The sequence below is a fragment of the Tiliqua scincoides genome, chromosome 1 (genome assembly GCF_035046505.1).
Source record: "Tiliqua scincoides isolate rTilSci1 chromosome 1, rTilSci1.hap2, whole genome shotgun sequence".
Taxonomy (NCBI): Eukaryota; Metazoa; Chordata; class Lepidosauria; order Squamata; family Scincidae; genus Tiliqua; species Tiliqua scincoides.
In genome coordinates this window covers 71,157,365-71,176,801 of record NC_089821.1, presented here as the reverse complement: position 1 = coordinate 71,176,801, position 19,437 = coordinate 71,157,365, and the positions used below count along the sequence as shown (strand labels likewise).

Here is a 19,437-nt window from a genome sequence, read left to right as displayed (position 1 = left end):
CAAGCAATCCCCCCATATACATACATCCCTGTTTTTACTCTACTCTCTCACTCTTAGGGAAGCAGTTTCCTTTTGTAGAGGGAGAATGGAGAGGTCAAAGCCTATAATAAATCTAAATGAGAGCATGCAATTAAAACATCACTAATGGAAAACAACTCTTGTTTGACTTACTGTACTTGTACAGTATTTCTAAGCAAAGGGGGGTACCATGATACCACCAATCATGCTTGGGGAAGGGAATTACTACTCAGTTTGAAGAGGGACCCCAGTTATTTCTAGCTTTTATCAAACTTTGGATGATAAGCTAATTGTGACCTAAGCTAATTGTAACTATCAGGCACATCCTGTTGCTCAATTTTGAGGTGATGCAAAGCTCATTATAATCAGCTCCTGGCAGTTTTTGGCAGAAGGACTCATAGCTTCAAAAGGTCAATGAGAGTGTCAATTCTCAGGTAGTAAAGGGCCTGCGTTCACAAGGAGACCCAGTCCCCCTTGGCTTTTGAAATACAGAGAAAGCAAGAAGAAATATAGTCTGTGAACACAGACCATGCTCCCATAAGACATTGTATAAGAAACCATTGTTTGGTTCAGGGAATCTAGGAGTCCATCTGAGCTTTATACAGCACTGCCTTAAGCTCATGGAAAGATTATCATTGTTATTGTCTAATCCAGGGGTCTACAAACCCCGGCCCAGGGACCAGGGACCAGATGCAGCCCGCAGCAAGCCTCTTTCAGGCCCATGGCCAACCTCTTGTCCCCTGAAACCCTCTGGCCCACTCAACTGAACATGACCAGAACTGTGCTCTGATTGTGTCTGGAGGGTGTTCTGAGGGCCAGAGAGGTTGAATGAATGAGCCCATTCATTTATTTATTCATTCATTTAAGTTCCATCTCTAATTTATTTATTTAAATTTTATATTTAATTTTTTTTTCCAGCCCTCCACACCACACCAGATATTTGATGCGGCCCTCTGGCCAAAAAGTTTGGAGACCCCTGGTCTAATCTATTCCATCAGGGCTGGCCTGTCTGTGAAGCTTACAGGATGATTGCCTCAGGTGGTGGACTGGTAGAGCAGCAGACTGGTGGGTGATGTCCTTTACTTGCTGGAAGGTGCAATGTGACCCAGAATGCCATCTGGTGTTTCCTCAAGTTTGCTGCTGCCACATTTGCTATAGAAAAGCCCCGTACAAGCTCCTGGCACAGTTTCTTCAAACATGCAGCTCCTTCATTTGTGTGGTCCCTTTAAATCAAACTGGAAGCCCTGCACTTCCATGTCTGAAGAAACAGTGACAGGGCAAGTTAAAGAGGTAGATGATCTGTTTTCCACTCACATTTAGCAGGTGAAAAGCGGATCAGTGTGTTCATGTTAGGCTGGAGGGAAGTAGTGGTGGTTGCAGGGTTGCTATCATTAGCCCAACTAGGCAACTGCCTAGGGTGCAGACCAGAGGAGTACTGACCTTTGAGAGACACAGGGCCCAATCCTATCCATGTCAACTCAGAAGTAAGTCCTATTGCATTCAGTGGGACTTACTCCCAGGAAAGCGTGCATAGGGTTGCAGTCACAATTTTATACAGATTAGATTTTTTATCCCATGTAAAAAGTACAACTGACAATTTATAGTTAGTTCTATTCCATAGAGTTGTTGTAGTGTTTATCATTATTTTTTTTAAAAGCTTTATTAAAAATGGGGGAGGGTTGCAAGTTGTTAGCCTTACCTAGCCTGCGAAGTAGCCTCTTGCCACCCTGGCAGTGATAGACAGGTAAATGACACTCAAAATCTGCTGCCCTCTTACTGCTGGAATCCAATCCCCCAATCCAATACCCCCCCAATCCACCACTTATGCAATATGCATCACCTACTCTCATGCATGGGCTGCCCTTCCCCACTAGCCACCTCAGACAGCTTGACCATCACCCTGTACTCTAGACAGCAATGTATCAGTGGTGCTCCAGCCACCACTGCAGCTTCTTCTCCTACACACTTCCTCATGGATTCCTGTTCCTCCCTCTTACTTTTTAAAGTCTAGAGTGGGAGGAGTCACAGTGCTAATATGCTACTTGGTATGTGGACTGCCCATGTGCTCGCCTCTGCTAACTGGGTAAGTGGCACTTTTTCAAGTGGGTTCTCCTCTTTTTTTTTTTAGCAGGGGGAGAGAAACTGACCCTCCTCACCCCAGCAGTGTCTTTTCTAGTGGCTGTCTGCTGGTGTTCTTTTGCATATTTTTAGACTGTGAGCCCTATTGGGACAGGGAGCCATTTAGTTATTTGATTTTTCTCTGTAAACCACTTTGTGAACTTTTTGTTGAAAAGTGGTATATAAATACTGTTAATGTGTCACTGGTGACATCTAGATGCTGCACAAGGGAGAAGTAGTACCTTTAGGGTTGCCAGCCCTCCAGGATTGATCTGGAGTCTCCAGGAATCAGTACCAGTCTCCAGGTGACTACTGAAAGAAATCCTGGAGGTTTTCATGTGCCTTCAGGAATTTCCACCATTATATTGGGGGGGGGGGGGTGTAAAAAATTCAGGAATAGCTTCTGTCAGAGTTAGCAAATGTACATCAGGTACTGGGTGATGGGACTTGGGCTGGCTGACCCTGCCTTCCATTCTTCTCTTTCTATCTTATTTCTTCTTCACAAACAGCAGGCAAAGTTCTGATATGCCTAAAACAAACATAGGTGTATTTCTGCAGACTCAAACTGGACTCTGCCCTTGTATTGGTTGACTCATTCTGCCTCAGCCATACTCCCAACCATCCCTTCTATTGCTACTGGGGTGGGTAGGAAGGAAGGGATATGGGCTGCACTGTCCAAATGAAGTGCTTGTAAGGCAGGTGTGGCAGTTTGTCAGGCTTGTAGAATCTACTTTGCTTTTTACTAGAAGCCCCCTGAGGACCACCAACCAGCACCTAACACTAAATGGTGATTTAGCCTTAGGCGACACAGCCAGTGACCTAGCCATATACTCTTGCTCCTGTAGAGATTACTCCAGGTGGAAAAGACTGCTATGCCAGGCCTTGCAACTAAAATCAAACTGACAGGTGGCCAAGGGAGGCTTTAAAACAAAACAAGACAAGGCAGAGCAGGGCAGTCAGCTGGAGGTACAGAGCTGCAAAGCACCTGTAGTGGGCTTTGTATTTTGATCACCAGCTACTCAGCATAGCACAGAAACCTTCTAGAGACAGCAGCAGAGGTTGGGGCAGATAGGTCAAGAGCTACTAACAGAGAGCAAGGAGGGTGTAGTGGTTTGGGAGCTGGACTTAGACTTGGAAGATCCAGATTCAAATCCCTCTTTAGCCATGAAGTTTCCTGGGTGATCTTGGGCTAGTCACTATTTCTCAACCTCACCCACCTCACAGGGTTTTTGTGAGGATGGAAGGAGGAAAGGAACAATGTACACTACTCTGAGCTCTTTGGGGGAACAGTGATACAAAAATGTGAAAAATAGCTGTTCTTCTGCCCCAGCATTTCCTGCAAACTCCTCTAACTCACAAAAGCTTCTTTCTAGGTGACCACCCACTCAATTTGCAGAGCTACTTTACACACACCTGGTTCAGAAAGGAAGCCAGGATCTTGTCTCTCCTGAGCAGAGAGTGATGAGGAGGAAAAAGAACAAGCAGAGAAGCACCACTGTCCCAACATCCATCCTCTCTTCCTAGGCAATGCAAGAGGGAAACATGCACCCCCAATAGCTCACTTCACCCACCCCCATTACTGAATCACAAGTTAGAAATTAAAATAAGGTTTCAATTCCAAGTTTGTTTACTTGAAAGCAAACACTTTCAAAATCATCAGTGACAGTGGGATTTCAGAGAAAATACAGTATATGTAGAACAGGAGCATTAATGTGAGATAATGGGATTTTGTTTTCAAAACACTACCATGTGGAATAAAGCTTGCCCCACCCAGAAATGCACTTTGCCACTTCTGCCCCTCCCATGTTTGATGTCCTGATGCTGTCACTTCTTAGTCCCAAACAAGTGCATTTATGCTGTATGTGATTTAGCTGACAGATGGGCAGAATCCAGTGTTGTATAACCAGCCTGTCAACCCCCAGCAGAGCTAGAGAGGAAATGCTCCAGTTCAGTGGAAACCGCCTGACCAAGGGGCCTGCGCATGAAGCCGTTGGGAGAAAGGAGAAGTGGTTGGGCAGTCAGCCAAGTGCAGGAGGAGGAGGGCAAGGAAATGATTGATTAGCTAAAGAATTGTGTTTAGTTAACAAGCAAGTAGAAGCAGCAGCAGCAGCTCCCATTGACTGGAGTCATCAGAAGCCTGTTGGAAAAAGGATGGGGAAAAGAGGTCCACTGCTAAACAATAGAACAGGGGATCCCTCTGAACAGAAGAGAAATCAGCCCATTTCGAGGAGGCAGAGAAACTGGCAAACTGGATTGAAACAGAGCAATCACCAGATACTTATTTGAAGAGGCACATCCTATTATAGGTGATTAATTCTGTAGTTCAACACTTGGAGTATCCAAAATAGTAACATTTCCAGATAAATCCACACCAGATTTTGCATTGGACCTAGCGACAGAGGCAAGCAGCTCAGAGTTAGAAGGCCTGTGTTATTCTGTGAGCCAGATTAGAGTTGCCCCAGTCAGCTTTGTCCTGTTAAATTGATGACAGCAGTAATTCATTCCCCAAATCCCCCATACAGACACAAGAGGGTATTCATGACCAGGCACTCCTCCAAAACTATAAGGTGTGCTACTTTATTCAGTCGGCTGAAACCTTTCACAGGGGCACTGGAAAGTTTGAAGTCCCATCAAAGATCTACCAGTTGGGTCCAGCATTGATGTGGTAGCCACCCCTGTGGGCTCCTGCTGGCCTCACCAGGGTGAGGCTGTTTCCTGATGCAAAACACAGGCATTTCAGAGCCTCAGGGTCACTTTTCTGTCATTGACTCTGGTAAAAACTATGAAGAGCCAAGGTCAAAATACCCATTTTTGTGACTTGCCCTAACTGGATAATGAAGAGCTAGTGGAAGGGCTGCCCCAGGCATGCTGAGAGTCATACTTAGGAGCTGTACCTAATAAGCAACACTCAGATCTCTGCATGAGTTGTTTTTTTTAAATGTTTGTTGATTGCAGAACCAGGGCTGGGTGGTGGGGTCCTTAATCTGTGCCCTGTTTCTGCAAGTGTTAGTTTCCTCCTACTATAATCCCTTTCACTGTTTTATTTTTTCAGTTCTTCCTCTAATTGCTCAGAGTAGTGGAGTGGCCTGCCCAAGAGATACAAGTCTTGTACTATACTGGGCTCAGAAAATCCTGTTAGTAGCTGGGTTTGCCCCTGACTCTTTCATCAGTTCTGGCTCTTTGATCTCAGCTGTTATTTATTTATTTATTTATTTATTTATTTATTTCCTGCCTTTCAACCAAAGGTCCCCAGCTGTCAAATGTGAAAGCAATAAAACACTAAAAACAATAATGAACAAAAGCAACAGAATAATCGCGTTGCTAAGGGGGCTGCAGGGATGAGCATGCACTTACCAGTCCCTGTAGCAGCCTCCCGGAGGCTGCGCAACCTCCTGTATGCGCAGCGTCCCGTATGCGCAACCTCCTGATTTTAGAAATGGGTTATGCCTATTCTTATCCCCTGGGGGCTGGGGATAAGAATAGGCCCTCAGTTTGGCTGTACTTGTCGTAAGAGGCGACTAAACAGCCACCGGGTAGATGGGACTCGTCAGCCTGAGAAGCAGCTCATCTGAGAGAAGGAAAACTCTGATCCCAAACCTCCACTGCCTTGTGGCTACATCCAGTTATGGAAGAGGCTTCAGGAGTCAACCTCGAGGCAAAATCCGGAGCCGGAGTCCCTGAGGCAGTTCATGGCTGAACACAGTCACGTTCTGGCAACTCCTGTGACGCCACTGGAACCAACCGTATTGGTCTCTGCCTTTCCATTGGACCATTTCAGCGACGTGGAGAGGGGGGATTTGCTGCATGGGTAAAGCCTATCCTCCATACCTACTTTACCCAGGCTTTGTGCACTGGAGAGGACACTCTGTTCCAGAACCACCATTCAGAGCGCGATACCATAGTCTTCTGAGACTGAAGGATGCCAACATTATGTCAGAATGCCAGATGCAAGGGAGGGTACCAGGATGAGGTCTCTTGTTATCTGGTGTGCTCCCTGGGGCATTTGGTGGCCGCTGTGAGATACAGGAAGCTGGACTAGATGGGCCTATGGCCTGATCCAGTGGGGCTGTTCTTATGTTCTTAGGGAGCCCTGTGCCACTGTCCGCAGGGCTCCCCGAAGCTTAGAAAGTGAAATGGAGCAATTGCGCTTTGCCTCTGCAAAACCGGAAGTGGAGCGCGATTGCTCTGCTTTCACTTTTAAAGCTTTGGGGAGCCCTGCGGAGGGTTGCGCAGGACTCCCCATAGCCCCAGGAGACTGCTGCAGGGATTGGTAAGTGCATGCCAGTCCCTGCAGCCCCGTTAGCGACGCAATCCTGGGGATCGCCTCACTGCCTCCCCCCTAGTTTGAGATGCCCTAGTTTGAGAAGCCCTGCCCTAGCGGGTAAAAAAAATCCATGGATTAAAAAATAGTCCTGGGCTTGATGTGCTGGCTTACCGCTGGTGCGCACAGCGCAAATGTGCCGTAAGGCACATTTGCAAGGCTTATCGCCAGGCCAGCGCCCATGCTAGCCCAGCACTGGTCAGGGCTGGGCTAGCGCTGGGCAGGCACCCAGCCTCCACCACTCAGCAGTCACATGAACAGCTGAACCATGGAGAGCAAAGTGGGGGCAGGGGGGAGGTGGGGAGGCGGGGAGAGAGCGGGGAGGAGGCGTGACGGGGAGGCAGGTGGTTGGGAGAGGGTGGGTGGGAGGCATGCCGGGAAGGGGGAGCGAGGAGGGAGGGAGTTGAGTCCAGTGGAGATCCTTGGAGATCCAGTCCAAGGATCCAGAGCGTTTGTGTGGGAATTGGCGCCCGACACAAACGCCCTTCCCTGCCTCGAGTAGCCCCATTGCGAGGCTACCTCCTTTACCAGGGAGAAGGGGACGAAAATCCCCTTCTCCCGAGGTGCTGCCCATGACTGCTGTTGGTGCACAGGATGCTGCAGCAGCCATTTTCGGTGCTGCTGCAGCTGCATATCAAGGAAGCTCAGGATTGGGCTGGCAGTCAGCAGTTAGAAATGCAAAGGTCTCCCTGCCTATACCTGGCTCAGCTGAAAAATGGAATAATTGCTTGCATGCCTGTCTCTCTACAACAGTAAGAAAAGCCGTTTTTTTTTAAACTGTGATTTTTAAAGGGATGCATTTTTCCCCTTCTCCAGGGATCAGCACATTCCTTCTCATTTGCAGTGGCCATTCGTGTTCAGTCAAATCCATGTTGAGTCAAATCCGTGTATAAAAAATCTGTGTATAACAAGGTTGGACCTGTAGTAATATATTTGCAGGAAAATTTAAGAAGAGGGAGCCAATCAGGCATCTTGCCCTGGGCCCAGTGCCAGCTCTTCGCAGCCTTGATGGCCAACAGGTGCATTGGCATGGGATGTATGGCTTGTAGGTAAATGCATATTTTTCTCTCTGTGTGTTCAGTGAACACAGGTTGAGTAACTTCTGAAGAGGGCTCTATAGTGTGGCAATGGTCACAGCATTTGGTTTAGATGCTAGAAATCTGGTTCTAATTCTTAATTGGCTACGAAATTTTCTAGAAGCCACCTTTATCTCAGTCTTCCATACCTAAAACAATTGTTGGGAGGCTCAAATGCAGCTTTCCCAGCAATCTGTTGCTTCCCCCCCCCCCCCCAAGCTTCTATGCCTTTTATGGTTGTCTGATGTGCAGAACTTCAAAAAGTGAAGTTTTTCCTTCACATTTTCCTTCTCTTAATGGAGATAAACAAATAGAGAAAACTTCACCTGCCCGTCAAGCTGCTGTTCAAGAAACAGTAGCAGGACATGTAAAACGTTAGCAACTGCAGTTCCATATTAAAGGAAGGATAGTTAATAATGAAACATATAAACAAATTTAGCTGGATTGAGCCAGGCTGGTGAGCTAGATATCCACACTCCAAAATCCGAGGAACAAAGATGAGGCCACTTGCTGGAGACCAGCAAGCTGTTCTCAGTCCAGCAGATCGTAACAGGAAATGGGCTAACCACAACATTACAGGATGTACAAACAGTAACCACAGAACCCTCCATTTGGCTCATGAGGAAACAAACACAGGTCCATGTAACCTCTCACCATGCAAATGGGAAAGAAAAGTGAACCAAAGAACTGCCCGAAGGCAGAGGTCCAAACATTTGATACAAAGGCAGTGCTGGCCAAGCACACACCTTTGCATGGCTCTTCCTTGCATGGCTGGAGGGCACAAAGCAGAGTAGATTGGTAAGGTGACAATGCCACAAACGCTGGTGGAAAGGGAAGGATAGGCTCACAGTCACTTTTATGACTGCCACCTTTTTACCTGACAGTAATATTTTATATTTTGGTGGACTCCAACTTGCCAAGAACCCCAACCTGCAACATGGAGGCCATGTTCAGGGCCTAATGGGCAAGTGGGGTGAGTGGGCGGGTGGCCGTGGTTCCCATTCTTTTCCTGCTCAGTGATGGCCAATTAGTATGCACTGTTACCATCTTCTTCTGCCCCTGCCATCCTTCCAGCTCAATTGGAAAGACAGCAGGGGCAAAGAGTGGCATGGCAAGAGCACGTGCTCCATTTTGAAAAGCAGCAGGAGTGAAAAAGGAAGTGAAGTGAAGTGAAGTGAGGTGGATCAGAAAGAGCAGGCGTGAGCAGGCAAATGGCTTGGAGACTGATGGGATCCACTGAAGATTGGGGGTACTTGGCTAAAGAAACAACTCCAAAGCCAAACTCTCTGACAGGGTGTGCCTCATCTGACTTTCTTTGCCTTGACTTCTGCTCGTTTATGCATGCATGAGCCTTAACTCAAAATGGTGTCGGGCAGCTGCACACCAATCTGATGTTGGATCATAAGCTACTGCTAAGTCCCAACCCACTTGTTGGACCTTTGTGTTATTTGCTACCTATTGGTCACCTTCTTTCCCTAAAAGAAGATTCTGGTGAGCTGTGGGTCTTTCTACTACAGAGAGCAGATGTAACTCAGGGCGCAATCCTAACTGTTCTCTAGGCTGGTGCAAGTCCCTTGTGCCATCCCAGGAGGGTCACAAATGTGCCAAAAAGCATGTTTGTGCCTCCTTGGGAGTTGGCTGGGCCAGTGCAGGGATATGTGTCAGCCCACATCCAGGCTGCATCCAGCCTCCTTGCTGACTTGGGGAGGGAGCATTGCGTCAGCCGAGCTCAGCTGATGCACGGGTCTGGAGAGGGCTAGGAGGAGGCAGGAGGGAGGCATGTTGGGGCGGGGGAGAGCAGGCGGAGGGCAGTAGAGGGCGGTCCTGGGGGTGGGAGGGGAACGGGAGGTGGGGCTGCGACCCTGCTGTTGTGCTGGATCCCAACCCCGTTCCTTGAGCAGCACGGAGTGGCTTGTAGCCTCCTCGGACTTGTGCCACCTCCTGAGGTGGCAAAAGTCCAAGGAGACCCATTGGGGCTGTGATGGTTTACCAGGGGTTAAGGGGAAGAGTTTCCCTTGCCTCTAGCTGAGCCACTTCTGGCCCCAATCTTGTGCTGGATATAGCGCAGGCCTCCTGGCCTGCCTGTTTCAGTGCAAGATAGGATTGTGCTGTCAGTCTCCTTGCTATTATGCTACAAATTGGGAAGTTTCTGGATTGAGTCTCACCTCTGCCATGACTTCATTAGGTGGCCTTAGTCATGTCCCTCCCTCTCAGCATCAACCCCCCCCCACCTCAATATCCACCCTACAGTGTTGTTGTAAGGATTATAACAAGATATCACGGTATGTACTTTGATAGTTCAAGTATTAGTAGTACCACACTATCCCTGTATACACAGCAAGTGCTTATTACTATTCATTACCACCAGAGGGCCACACCAGCTCAGTGTGCAGAAATGTTTAGCCATGGGGAGAGGGGGGGAAATGCTCATTCCCCAAACCCTTTGTAACATGGAATTAGAGTGGGAGGGGGCACAAGGAGGAGAGTCACTCATGCAAAAATGTCACCGATTTATCTACTTTCTTCCTTTTCCTTTTTTCCTTCTTCACTATTTTCTTCTGCAATTCCAGAAACTAAATACATGGGGATGTGTGACTACTGACGTTCAAAATATGATGTGCTGAAATACAATCCATAATATGGCAGTGAACAGTGAGGTCCTGGTCAGGGCCAATAGCTTCCTGATGGTACAATGGTTGTAGACCGGTTCTGACTATTTTCTGATTGTCTGTAGTGGCATCAGACATCAGCCAGGATGGACATGGGCTGAGGGCCCACCTGGCCAGACTGACCCTGGAACCTTCAGTACCAGAGGTAGCACCCAATGAGCCATCAGGAGAGCATGGGGAGGATGCCATTGGCATCCAGTGCAGACTCTGCCCCAGGGCTCCCAGTAGCCTGGTGCTGACATTGGTGCTGTAATTACTCCCAGCCCAACACAGAAGATTCAGTATCATGAAAACTTGCTGAGATTTTTCTCTCCTGCCATCCCTGCAAAGGCTGCCAAAGAAATTGTGAGGAGGGGTGAGTCCTTGACTGGGACCTTTAGCTACTGCTTCTGCCCTAAAATCTCCAGTCTTTGTACTATCTTACCAGCAAGGTCTTCAAATAAACCTCCAGATAGGAGAATGGGGCTGGACTTCAGTCATCATAAAGGACACATTTTGCATGTAGAAAGTCCCAGGTTCAGTCTCTAGCATCTCCTAGTAGGGCAGAGAAAGATTCTTGTCTGAAGCCTTGGAGAGTCACTGCCAGTCATTGCTAGGTGGACAGATCAGTCTATTGCAGTGTCATACATAAGACAAGCCTTATCTGCAATCCTTTCCTGGCCATGCCACAAGAGGACCCTTACTTGCTTTGAAGGGATTCTCTGCAGGAGTTCTACTTCTAGGCATGGTTCCTTAGGCTTGGGCACTCATGCCTGGAAACTGCAGCATGGTTCCAGTGTTGAACATTCAATGAAGTTAGAGTTTTGTTGATAGACGTTGCTGCTGAGATCCACTGCTAGGATGCTTCGCAGGGTAGCTCACTGGATTCCATGCTGGGATCATTTTTGAAATCCATGATCATCCACCTCCAAAAGCTAAAACACAGCAACTCTGGGTAGAAACTCCCTTTCTCTCCAGCCATGGTAAACTAGCCTGTCTCTCCTCCGATCCTGCCAATCCAGTCCTTCTCTCCACAATGGAACTCTGTTCACTAGCTCCGTGTGCTCTGTTGAGACTTGCCTGTTGCCTTAGAAATGCCACATACTGTAAGATGACAGCATTGCATCCCTTGCTGCTAGGTTGCAGAGCCCTGGAAGGAGCATGGGGTCCCCATCAGATTTGAAAGCCCTGCCTATGTTAACTCTATGAAATAGCTGTCCCATCTGCCATCAAGAGAACAAGTGATGCATGTGTATGGTGACAGAATGTGATGAATATGGGTGTGTGTGTGTTGGTGAGGACTGGAGTTGGCTAGGAAGAAAATATGAAGGAGTAGCCACCCCCTGCCCCAGTTCATCACACTTTGCATGGGCACAACTTGGCTGTGTAGACGATGAGGCAACCGAGTGCTACATGCTCCCCAGTTTCCCAAGTGGTGAGAAGTTCCAAGGGTAAGGAGACTTCCTTTAGAAGAGAGAATAGACTTCTGGTGTTTTTGTAATATTTACTGTATTCACAAAGATACAAGCAGAGCATCAGGGGTGGCAAACAAATACAGCCTTGCAAGGCAGATGATTCCCCTCAGTTTGAACCTTGAGGGTAGTCTGGGCTGCCTCCATTGTAAACAGCTCAAGAGGCATGTGATTTGCGGAGAGTTTTCTTTCCTCAACTACACCTTTTCTGGTCAAAGTAGTTAAAAATTGGTCATAAAGATCCTGTGGTCTTCTTGGATGGTTCCTCTAAGTAATTGATGCTGACTGGTCCAATAGGACATATTGGAGAACATGAAACCTGGCCCTGACTTTGGATTTCTTCCTTGTTTGCCTAATGGTCATTATGGTCTACTCAGCAAAGCTGCAGCCATGGAGATGATACGCTGAGGTACAGGAGAGGTGAGTCATTCCTTCATATTTTCTGCCCAGCATGATTTGCTCCTCTGCCCTGCACTTATCCTGTCACCAAGCATATGCTGTGTTTTAGCTTGCTCTGGTAACATAAAGACAGAGAAGGGGAAGCTTATAACAACATGTTATAAGTGAATATAACTTATTGTTAACTGTGAATAACACAGTGAATATCAGCTGTGGTGGAGCTGAAATAGGAGAGAGTGATTGTCTTCATGTGGGCTTCCTGAAGATATGTGGGTGACCAATGCTGGTCAGCAAGGTGCTAGACTACAGGAAACTTTGGTCTGGTTTGGCAGGACTCTTTTTGGTAAATAGCCAATAATTTTTAAAATCCTCCTGAGTTTAGGCCTTCCTTTGCCATGCAGCTTTGCATAAGAACCTTCTGGAGACTTTGCCTCCCCCCCCCCCCCGTCAGTCCTGGTTATGGATTTGTTAGTGTAACCAAGGCCCCCAGCGAGTCTTGCCCTGCTTTCATATTGCTATGTGTTGAATCTGGCTGTAACCCAGAAACCATTCAGAAAAGGGCTACCCCGTGTCCGTCTCTAACAACAAATCTCTCTCCTGCATGGGAATGGGCTTTGGAATGCTTTAAAAAGCGGCCACCTCAAACTCCCTTCATTCCCATTCTCCGTCCTCTGAGCTCATCGTTGCCTGTCTGGACAACTCTTGCAAGATGGTGAGTCTTGTCTGGGCTTATCAGATAACTGTGGAGGAAGGAGGGAGCTAAAACCCCACTCTTCATAATCATCAGGACCATTATGTTTTCCATTTTTTAACTGAAATAGGTAGTTGATGTGCCTCCTTTTGGGAATGCAGGTGTGTTTAGATCTCTACCATGGGTGCAGCTCAAAATGTGCAAGGCACTGAAAAAAGGAGAGAGAGAGAGAGAGAGAGAGAGAGAGAGAGAGAGAGAGAGAGAGTGTTCTTGATGTTGGACAAATTGCTGGAGTTTTTATTTATTTATTTCCCAGCTGGACCCACTGATTTCCTTTCTGACTCAGTATGTAGAACTGAGACTGAGTCAGAAAGGAAATCAGTTTATCAATCAGAAATCTATCAGTTTATTGTTCCATTTAAATACTTGGGGGATAGCTTTGAATGTGTACCAAATTTATGGAAGAATGGCTGGCAGGGCTGTAATGAAATCCCTAATCTCCAGCCTCTGAATCCCCACCCCCCAATTTAGCCATATCGCACATATCCCATAGTTAAGGTGGGGTCTGAGCAATCTGTAATCTGAGCACTGATGTGTGGGCACAAGCACCCCATTTATTTATTATTTAGCTATGGAAAATGCATTTTGAACTACAGTACAGTACTTTTTGTTGAAAAGTTGTTTATAAATATTATTATTAAAAATGTCAAAAGGCACTGTTTAGGAATGTAATATTCATGTCTATGGGTGCACCTGATTCATAGTGACCAGTTTAAAGTGCACCTCTCTGGAATAATAGAGTGTTGAATTTGGGGAAGGGCAGTCTGAATTTAAATCCCATCCCAGCTGTGATGGTCCCTGGATGGCCTGTATCAAACCACTGGTTGGAGAGCAATCTCAAAATTGCTCTCAAGATAAACCTGTAAATGTGCCCATCACCTCCCAAAGTCTTGCCATAGAAACATAGTATATAGAATGTTGGCCGCAAGCCTGAACACTACAGTAAAAGCCAATGGGGTCTCAGTAGAATAAATGCATGCAGAATTTCTAAGTAACTAATGAAGAAAATGGGATAACCCCCTGCATGCCATTGTAAGAAGAAGGGTGAGACAGAGGTGTGATTAGTTCTGGGAAGAAAGGAGATGAACTAGCCTTACTGTTTCATCTCACATTGCCTACTGAGTTAGATCTGCTTACATTTCCTGAGGCACTCTGGAAACCCAGGCAGAAGGCTTTTCTTCTTTTCCTGGAACCCATCCACTATAAAGCACAAGACCTGGGGGGGGGGTACTAATAGTTCCTAGGCATTGACTATTGTAGCTTCCTTCTCAATTGTGGACCTGTCTTTCTTTTTCCAGCGTGAGTGCATTTCTATCCACGTTGGCCAAGCTGGTGTGCAGATTGGCAATGCATGCTGGGAGCTGTACTGTTTGGAGCATGGGATTCAGCCAGATGGGCAGATGCCTAGTGACAAAACCATTGGAGGGGGTGATGACTCCTTTAATACCTTCTTCAGTGAAACCGGAGCTGGGAAGCATGTGCCTAGGGCTGTTTTTGTGGACCTGGAACCCACTGTTATTGGTGAGTGCTGTGTACTGGAGGTGGAGTTTGATTGAATTATCACTGACATCACTCTACATTCTGATTGATGACTGCCCTGAATCTAGAGATGGTCCAGATATATTGCTGCTGCCCCCATCAGTGTCACCTCCCCAACCCGTTCACCCTTTATCTGGCTCCTTCTTCTATTCAGGTTCTTGAATTAAAGCAGGAAATGTGGAGCACAGTGGATGAAGGAGCAAGGTGAAAGAGCAGATTGCTCCACTCTGAGGAATGGCACGCAGCAATCTCACTCCTTCCTTTATGTGTGCTCCTTAAAAACATGGGGCACTCTTGTAGCAATCCCAGCATTCCAAGCTTTGATTCAAGGGTGTGTGTGAAGGAAGGACCAAGTGAGGACAGCTCTGTCCATGGCAGTGGAGTGGTAGGAGGTGGTGGATGTCTGTTTGTCACCCTCTCTCTGCTCCACCCAGTTATGGATGGACTGGCCCTGGTTTAATAGTTATCTGCCCTTTACTGGTATCTCACAGTTTGCTGCCTGAGGCAGACCATTTCATGCTGCTTGAGAGTATGGTCAAATCCATTTGAATAAGTCTGAATGACCCAGGGAATGAACCACAGGGACCTATGATATTCAGTTCCCAAGTGAGAAACCCATTCAAAACATAATTGTATGGAAGATTCATAGAAGGCACTTGACATGCAAAATTAAAGACTTCCTAAATGAAATACATGCTGTGTCTTAAAGGTACTTTTCAGTCACAAGGAGCACCTGGAAGCACCATTCTGTTACACACAAACCTACCTTTCTACCTGACCCAGAATACATGTCATATAGGCTTACACAGTATATTTGCATTGGTGCAATTCCATGTGTCAGTTGTATATCGACTCTATGCTAGTGTCTGACCACAGACACATGTGAGAAGCTTTGCCCTGAAATTTGGTTGTGCATCAGCTATATGCAAATAGGAAATGAAGTCACTGAATGTAGATATCATTGGTGTAACTGATGGGACTTTCCTAGCACCTACGCAGTATTCAGAGCAGGGCTGATGCCGGGTCCTTCTGCACTGTATTTTTAGAAACACATTATATACTACTGGAGAGCCAATAAACACGAACCTGGGCCTGTTTTGAATGTATTTGTGTCGCAAAGTGGTGTAGAAAATAATCCAGTTTGGTGCACGGAATCCATTTCAGATTATCATGAGCTTCATAAATGGCACACAAGTAAACTGAAAATGGCTGCCACACACCCCAGGTTTGTCTGTGTTGACCCCAAAGGACAGCAACAAACATTTAAAAAAACCTTAAAAGCATGGTTCCATATATGGCTTTCTCTGGGAAATTTGCATCTGGTAGTCCATGTTTATATATCCTCTTTGCGTACATGTGTTGTGAGGTTGGCTAAAAACTCTCAACATTTCTTGGTAAGAATTCACAAGTCAAGACTGTGTAAGTATCATACCTACAGCTAATGAAGCCAAATCCCAATCAAGGCTTGGTTTCTCAAAAGATCAACCCCTGCAGATGCAAAACAGCTGTGGACAAATTCTAGAAGAACAGGAGGAAACAAAGGAATATTCCAGAGTGAGAATGACCTGACCTTTTGAGTTTTCTCTGAATTCCAGATGAGGTTCGCACAGGCACATACCGTCAGCTCTTCCACCCAGAGCAGCTGATCACTGGCAAAGAAGATGCTGCCAATAACTATGCTCGTGGGCACTACACCATTGGCAAGGAGATCATTGATTTGGTGTTGGACAGGATCCGGAAGCTGGTAATTTGGGGCTTGGGGACATGGGAGACATGGGGCAGGGAGGGCTGAATCTGTTTCAGGAGATTGGGAAGGAGTCTTGCAACCCAATCTTATGGGCTACTTGCATTCCAGAGGTGCGGCATGATTTATGGGTGTCGCAAATGGCAACATGCCATTTTGTGCAGCCAGGCTGCCTCCACATATGGCCAATAGCCTTCCCATGAACCCTGGCATCAATAACCTGATACCTGATCCGATATGAGCTGTACCCAGCAGATGCCATGGCTTCATTTTGAAAGAGAAAAAGTTATTGTAGAGCTCCAGACAAGGAAGTCCCACTTACTTGATTTGGCCTTAAGTATTACACTGAACTACCTATCCCTGCTGTCATTTCATTTTGGGGTCTTCCCTTGCCACCATAACTAGCAAATTAACTTTCACACACACTCTTTCACGCACACTCTTTCACGCAGTGCAGGTCAAGGCAGGAGGTATGGAATAGGGTGGGGAGGGTGTGGAACAGGGTTGAGACTGGGGTGGGGCGGAGGGCAGATCAAGACCAGGAAGGGAGCAGTATTGACTGTAGCAGCCCTGCCAATATCCTATCCTCCTTCCTGGCCTCAGTCTGCTTTCCTGGATCCACTGAGATACCTATATCACTGTCACAGATCCAAGTAGACCCATTCAGGCCATAGATAGCAAGTTCCTGTGCAAATGTACACAGTTCAATTTCTACAGGCCCATTACAGGCCCTGGACTATGGTTTGTAGAGTGGTTATCATCTTCAGTGAATGCAAATTCAGCATGCAGAGATTTGTGGAACGGCCCCACTCTTGGCTAAGCAAGATCAGTTCACTGATGGTTGTGACCCAGTGCTAGATTTAGACTTGGTGAGACCCTAAATTACATAAAGCTTGGAGGCCCTTTGTTAAAAAATTACACAAAAATTTGCTGCACTAGCCATTTAAAAAAGGTGTAGATTTTATAGTTTATGCCTAAATCCAGCACTGCTGTGGCCTAATGACTCTCTGTCACGGTTACCATTCCATCATTGCTGGAATGAAAAATTTCAGATTGCGTTTATAGCCCAGCTGATGATCAGTGATAGTAATAAATTCTACAGATTAAAAAAAAGTACTTAATAGCAGGTATTCTAGAGAATAACAGCACAATCCTATGCATGTCTACTCAGAAATAAGTTCCACTGAGTACAGTAGGGCTTACTCTCAGGAAAATGTGCATCGAATTGCAGCCTAAGTCAGAAATAGATTGATCAAACCACTGACTAACAGCCCAATTCTGAGCTGCCCAGTGCACGGGGCTGCAGCAGCGCCAAAAATGGCTGCCGCTGCATCCTGCATGCACAGTGGGCAGCACCGGAGGCTCCTCAGGAAAAGGGAACTTTCGTCCTCTTCCCTCGGGTAAGGCGAGTAGCCCCACAATGGGGCTACTTGATTCTATGGTGATCCAAGGTCAGCAGAGAATTAAGAGCCTTTGTGTCAGGCGGGCAGCCTGACACCAAGGATCCTCCACCGGTCCTGCCTCCTTCCCGCCCCACTCCCTCCCCGGCATGTCTCCTCCGCCAGTACAATGGCTGGAAGGCCACACGCTGCCAGCAGCGCATTGTTCTATTGGCAGTGGGGGTGGATCAGGGCATGTCAGGGACAGAGGTGCAATGGGGTGTGTAGCAGGGTGGGATGGGGCAGGTTGTGGTGGCAGTGGTGGCCATTGACCCAGGCCTGACATTCCCCTGTGGCACTTGAGATCTATGCCAGCAGAAGAGCTGGCATAGCTATTAGGAGACCCACAGGGGACCAGGCAATGGCCAGGGAGGTTAGTAAAGGCAGGCTATTAAAGTTTTTTTTTTACTTACACCTTCTGGCCAGCCTGGTCTCCTCATATTACACAGGATACAGCAACCGCTGAACCTGGAGTCCTGCATTGTGCTCATCAGTATGGAATGAGCTTGGGCTGCTAGTCTCATCATTCTGTTCAATACCCTTAATCCAGTAGTAGACAGTTTCATGGTTTGTTGCTTGCATTCCACAGGCTGACCAATGCACAGGGCTCCAGGGGTTCCTCATCTTCCACAGCTTTGGGGGAGGCACTGGCTCAGGATTCACCTCCCTGCTGATGGAACGACTCTCTGTTGACTATGGCAAGAAATCCAAGCTGGAGTTCTCCATTTACCCAGCACCTCAGATATCGACAGCTGTGGTGGAGCCCTACAACTCCATCCTCACCACTCACACCACGCTTGAGCACTCAGATTGCGCTTTCATGGTGGACAATGAAGCCATCTATGATATCTGCCGCAGGAACCTGGACATTGAGCGTCCAACGTACACCAACCTGAACAGGCTAATTGGTCAGATTGTGTCCTCCATCACTGCCTCCCTGCGCTTTGATGGGGCTCTTAATGTAGACCTGACAGAGTTCCAGACCAACCTAGTGCCCTACCCTCGCATCCACTTTCCTTTGGCCACATATGCTCCAGTCATCTCTGCAGAGAAGGCCTACCATGAGCAGCTTTCAGTAGCTGAGATCACAAATGCTTGCTTTGAGCCAGCCAACCAGATGGTGAAATGTGACCCCCGTCATGGCAAGTATATGGCTTGTTGTCTCTTGTATCGTGGTGATGTGGTACCCAAGGATGTCAATGCTGCTATTGCCACCATTAAAACAAAGCGCACAATCCAGTTTGTGGACTGGTGTCCCACAGGCTTCAAGGTGGGCATCAACTACCAGCCCCCCACTGTGGTTCCCGGTGGAGACCTAGCCAAGGTGCAGAGGGCAGTGTGCATGTTGAGTAACACCACTGCCATTGCTGAGGCATGGGCCCGCCTGGACCACAAGTTTGACCTGATGTATGCCAAGCGGGCCTTTGTTCACTGGTATGTGGGGGAAGGCATGGAAGAAGGGGAGTTCTCTGAGGCACGGGAGGACATGGCCGCCCTGGAGAAAGATTATGAAGAGGTGGGGACAGATAGTATTGATGGAGAAGAAGAGGAAGGTGAGGAGTATTAGTATAGCCAAATCTCTCTGGTGTGGGAACTAAAAACTGCTGGAGCATTTGAAGATTCTCTTCTCAGAATAAAATATTAAGTATGTCACAGAGTTGTGGTTGAGTTTCTTTGTTGATTCACTACTTAAGCAAGCCGCCGCTTCCTTACTCTTCTGGCCTGTTAATGGAAAGAAGTCCTATGAACGGTTTCTACACTCTCCACTCCAATGGCACTGTCCTATTTGGCAAGGCATCCAAGTGGAATAATCAACACTGCTGTCTAGGAATCGTACAGGTAGGGAAGATGCAGAGCACTTGGGGGCAGCAGGGCCAGGGAATTCAATTTCAGAATTTTAGCATGCACCAAG

The 19,437-nt window shown here is 47.2% G+C and overlaps 1 protein-coding gene across 1 annotated transcript; it reads left to right on the top strand.

Annotated features, from left to right (window-relative positions):
- Positions 1-14,203: 14,203 nt before the first annotated feature.
- LOC136655025 (tubulin alpha-1A chain-like) lies at positions 14,204-19,092 on the top strand. The gene is made up of 3 exons (XM_066631505.1): positions 14,204-14,324; positions 15,938-16,086; positions 18,115-19,092. The coding sequence occupies exons 1-3, from the start codon at positions 14,204-14,206 to the stop codon at positions 19,090-19,092; spliced, it is 1,248 nt and encodes a 415-aa protein (XP_066487602.1).
- Positions 19,093-19,437: the final 345 nt, after the last annotated feature.

Bases quoted from the DNA above. Each gene is read 5' to 3' on its own strand.
- LOC136655025 (XM_066631505.1), top strand. From the start codon at position 14,204: ATGCCTAGTGACAAAACCATTGGAGGGGGTGATGACTCCTTTAATACC. The intron at 14,325-15,937 runs GTGAGTGCTGTG...TCTGAATTCCAG, and splicing joins CCTGGAACCCACTGTTATTG to ATGAGGTTCGCACAGGCACA. The intron at 16,087-18,114 runs GTAATTTGGGGC...TGCATTCCACAG, and splicing joins TGGACAGGATCCGGAAGCTG to GCTGACCAATGCACAGGGCT.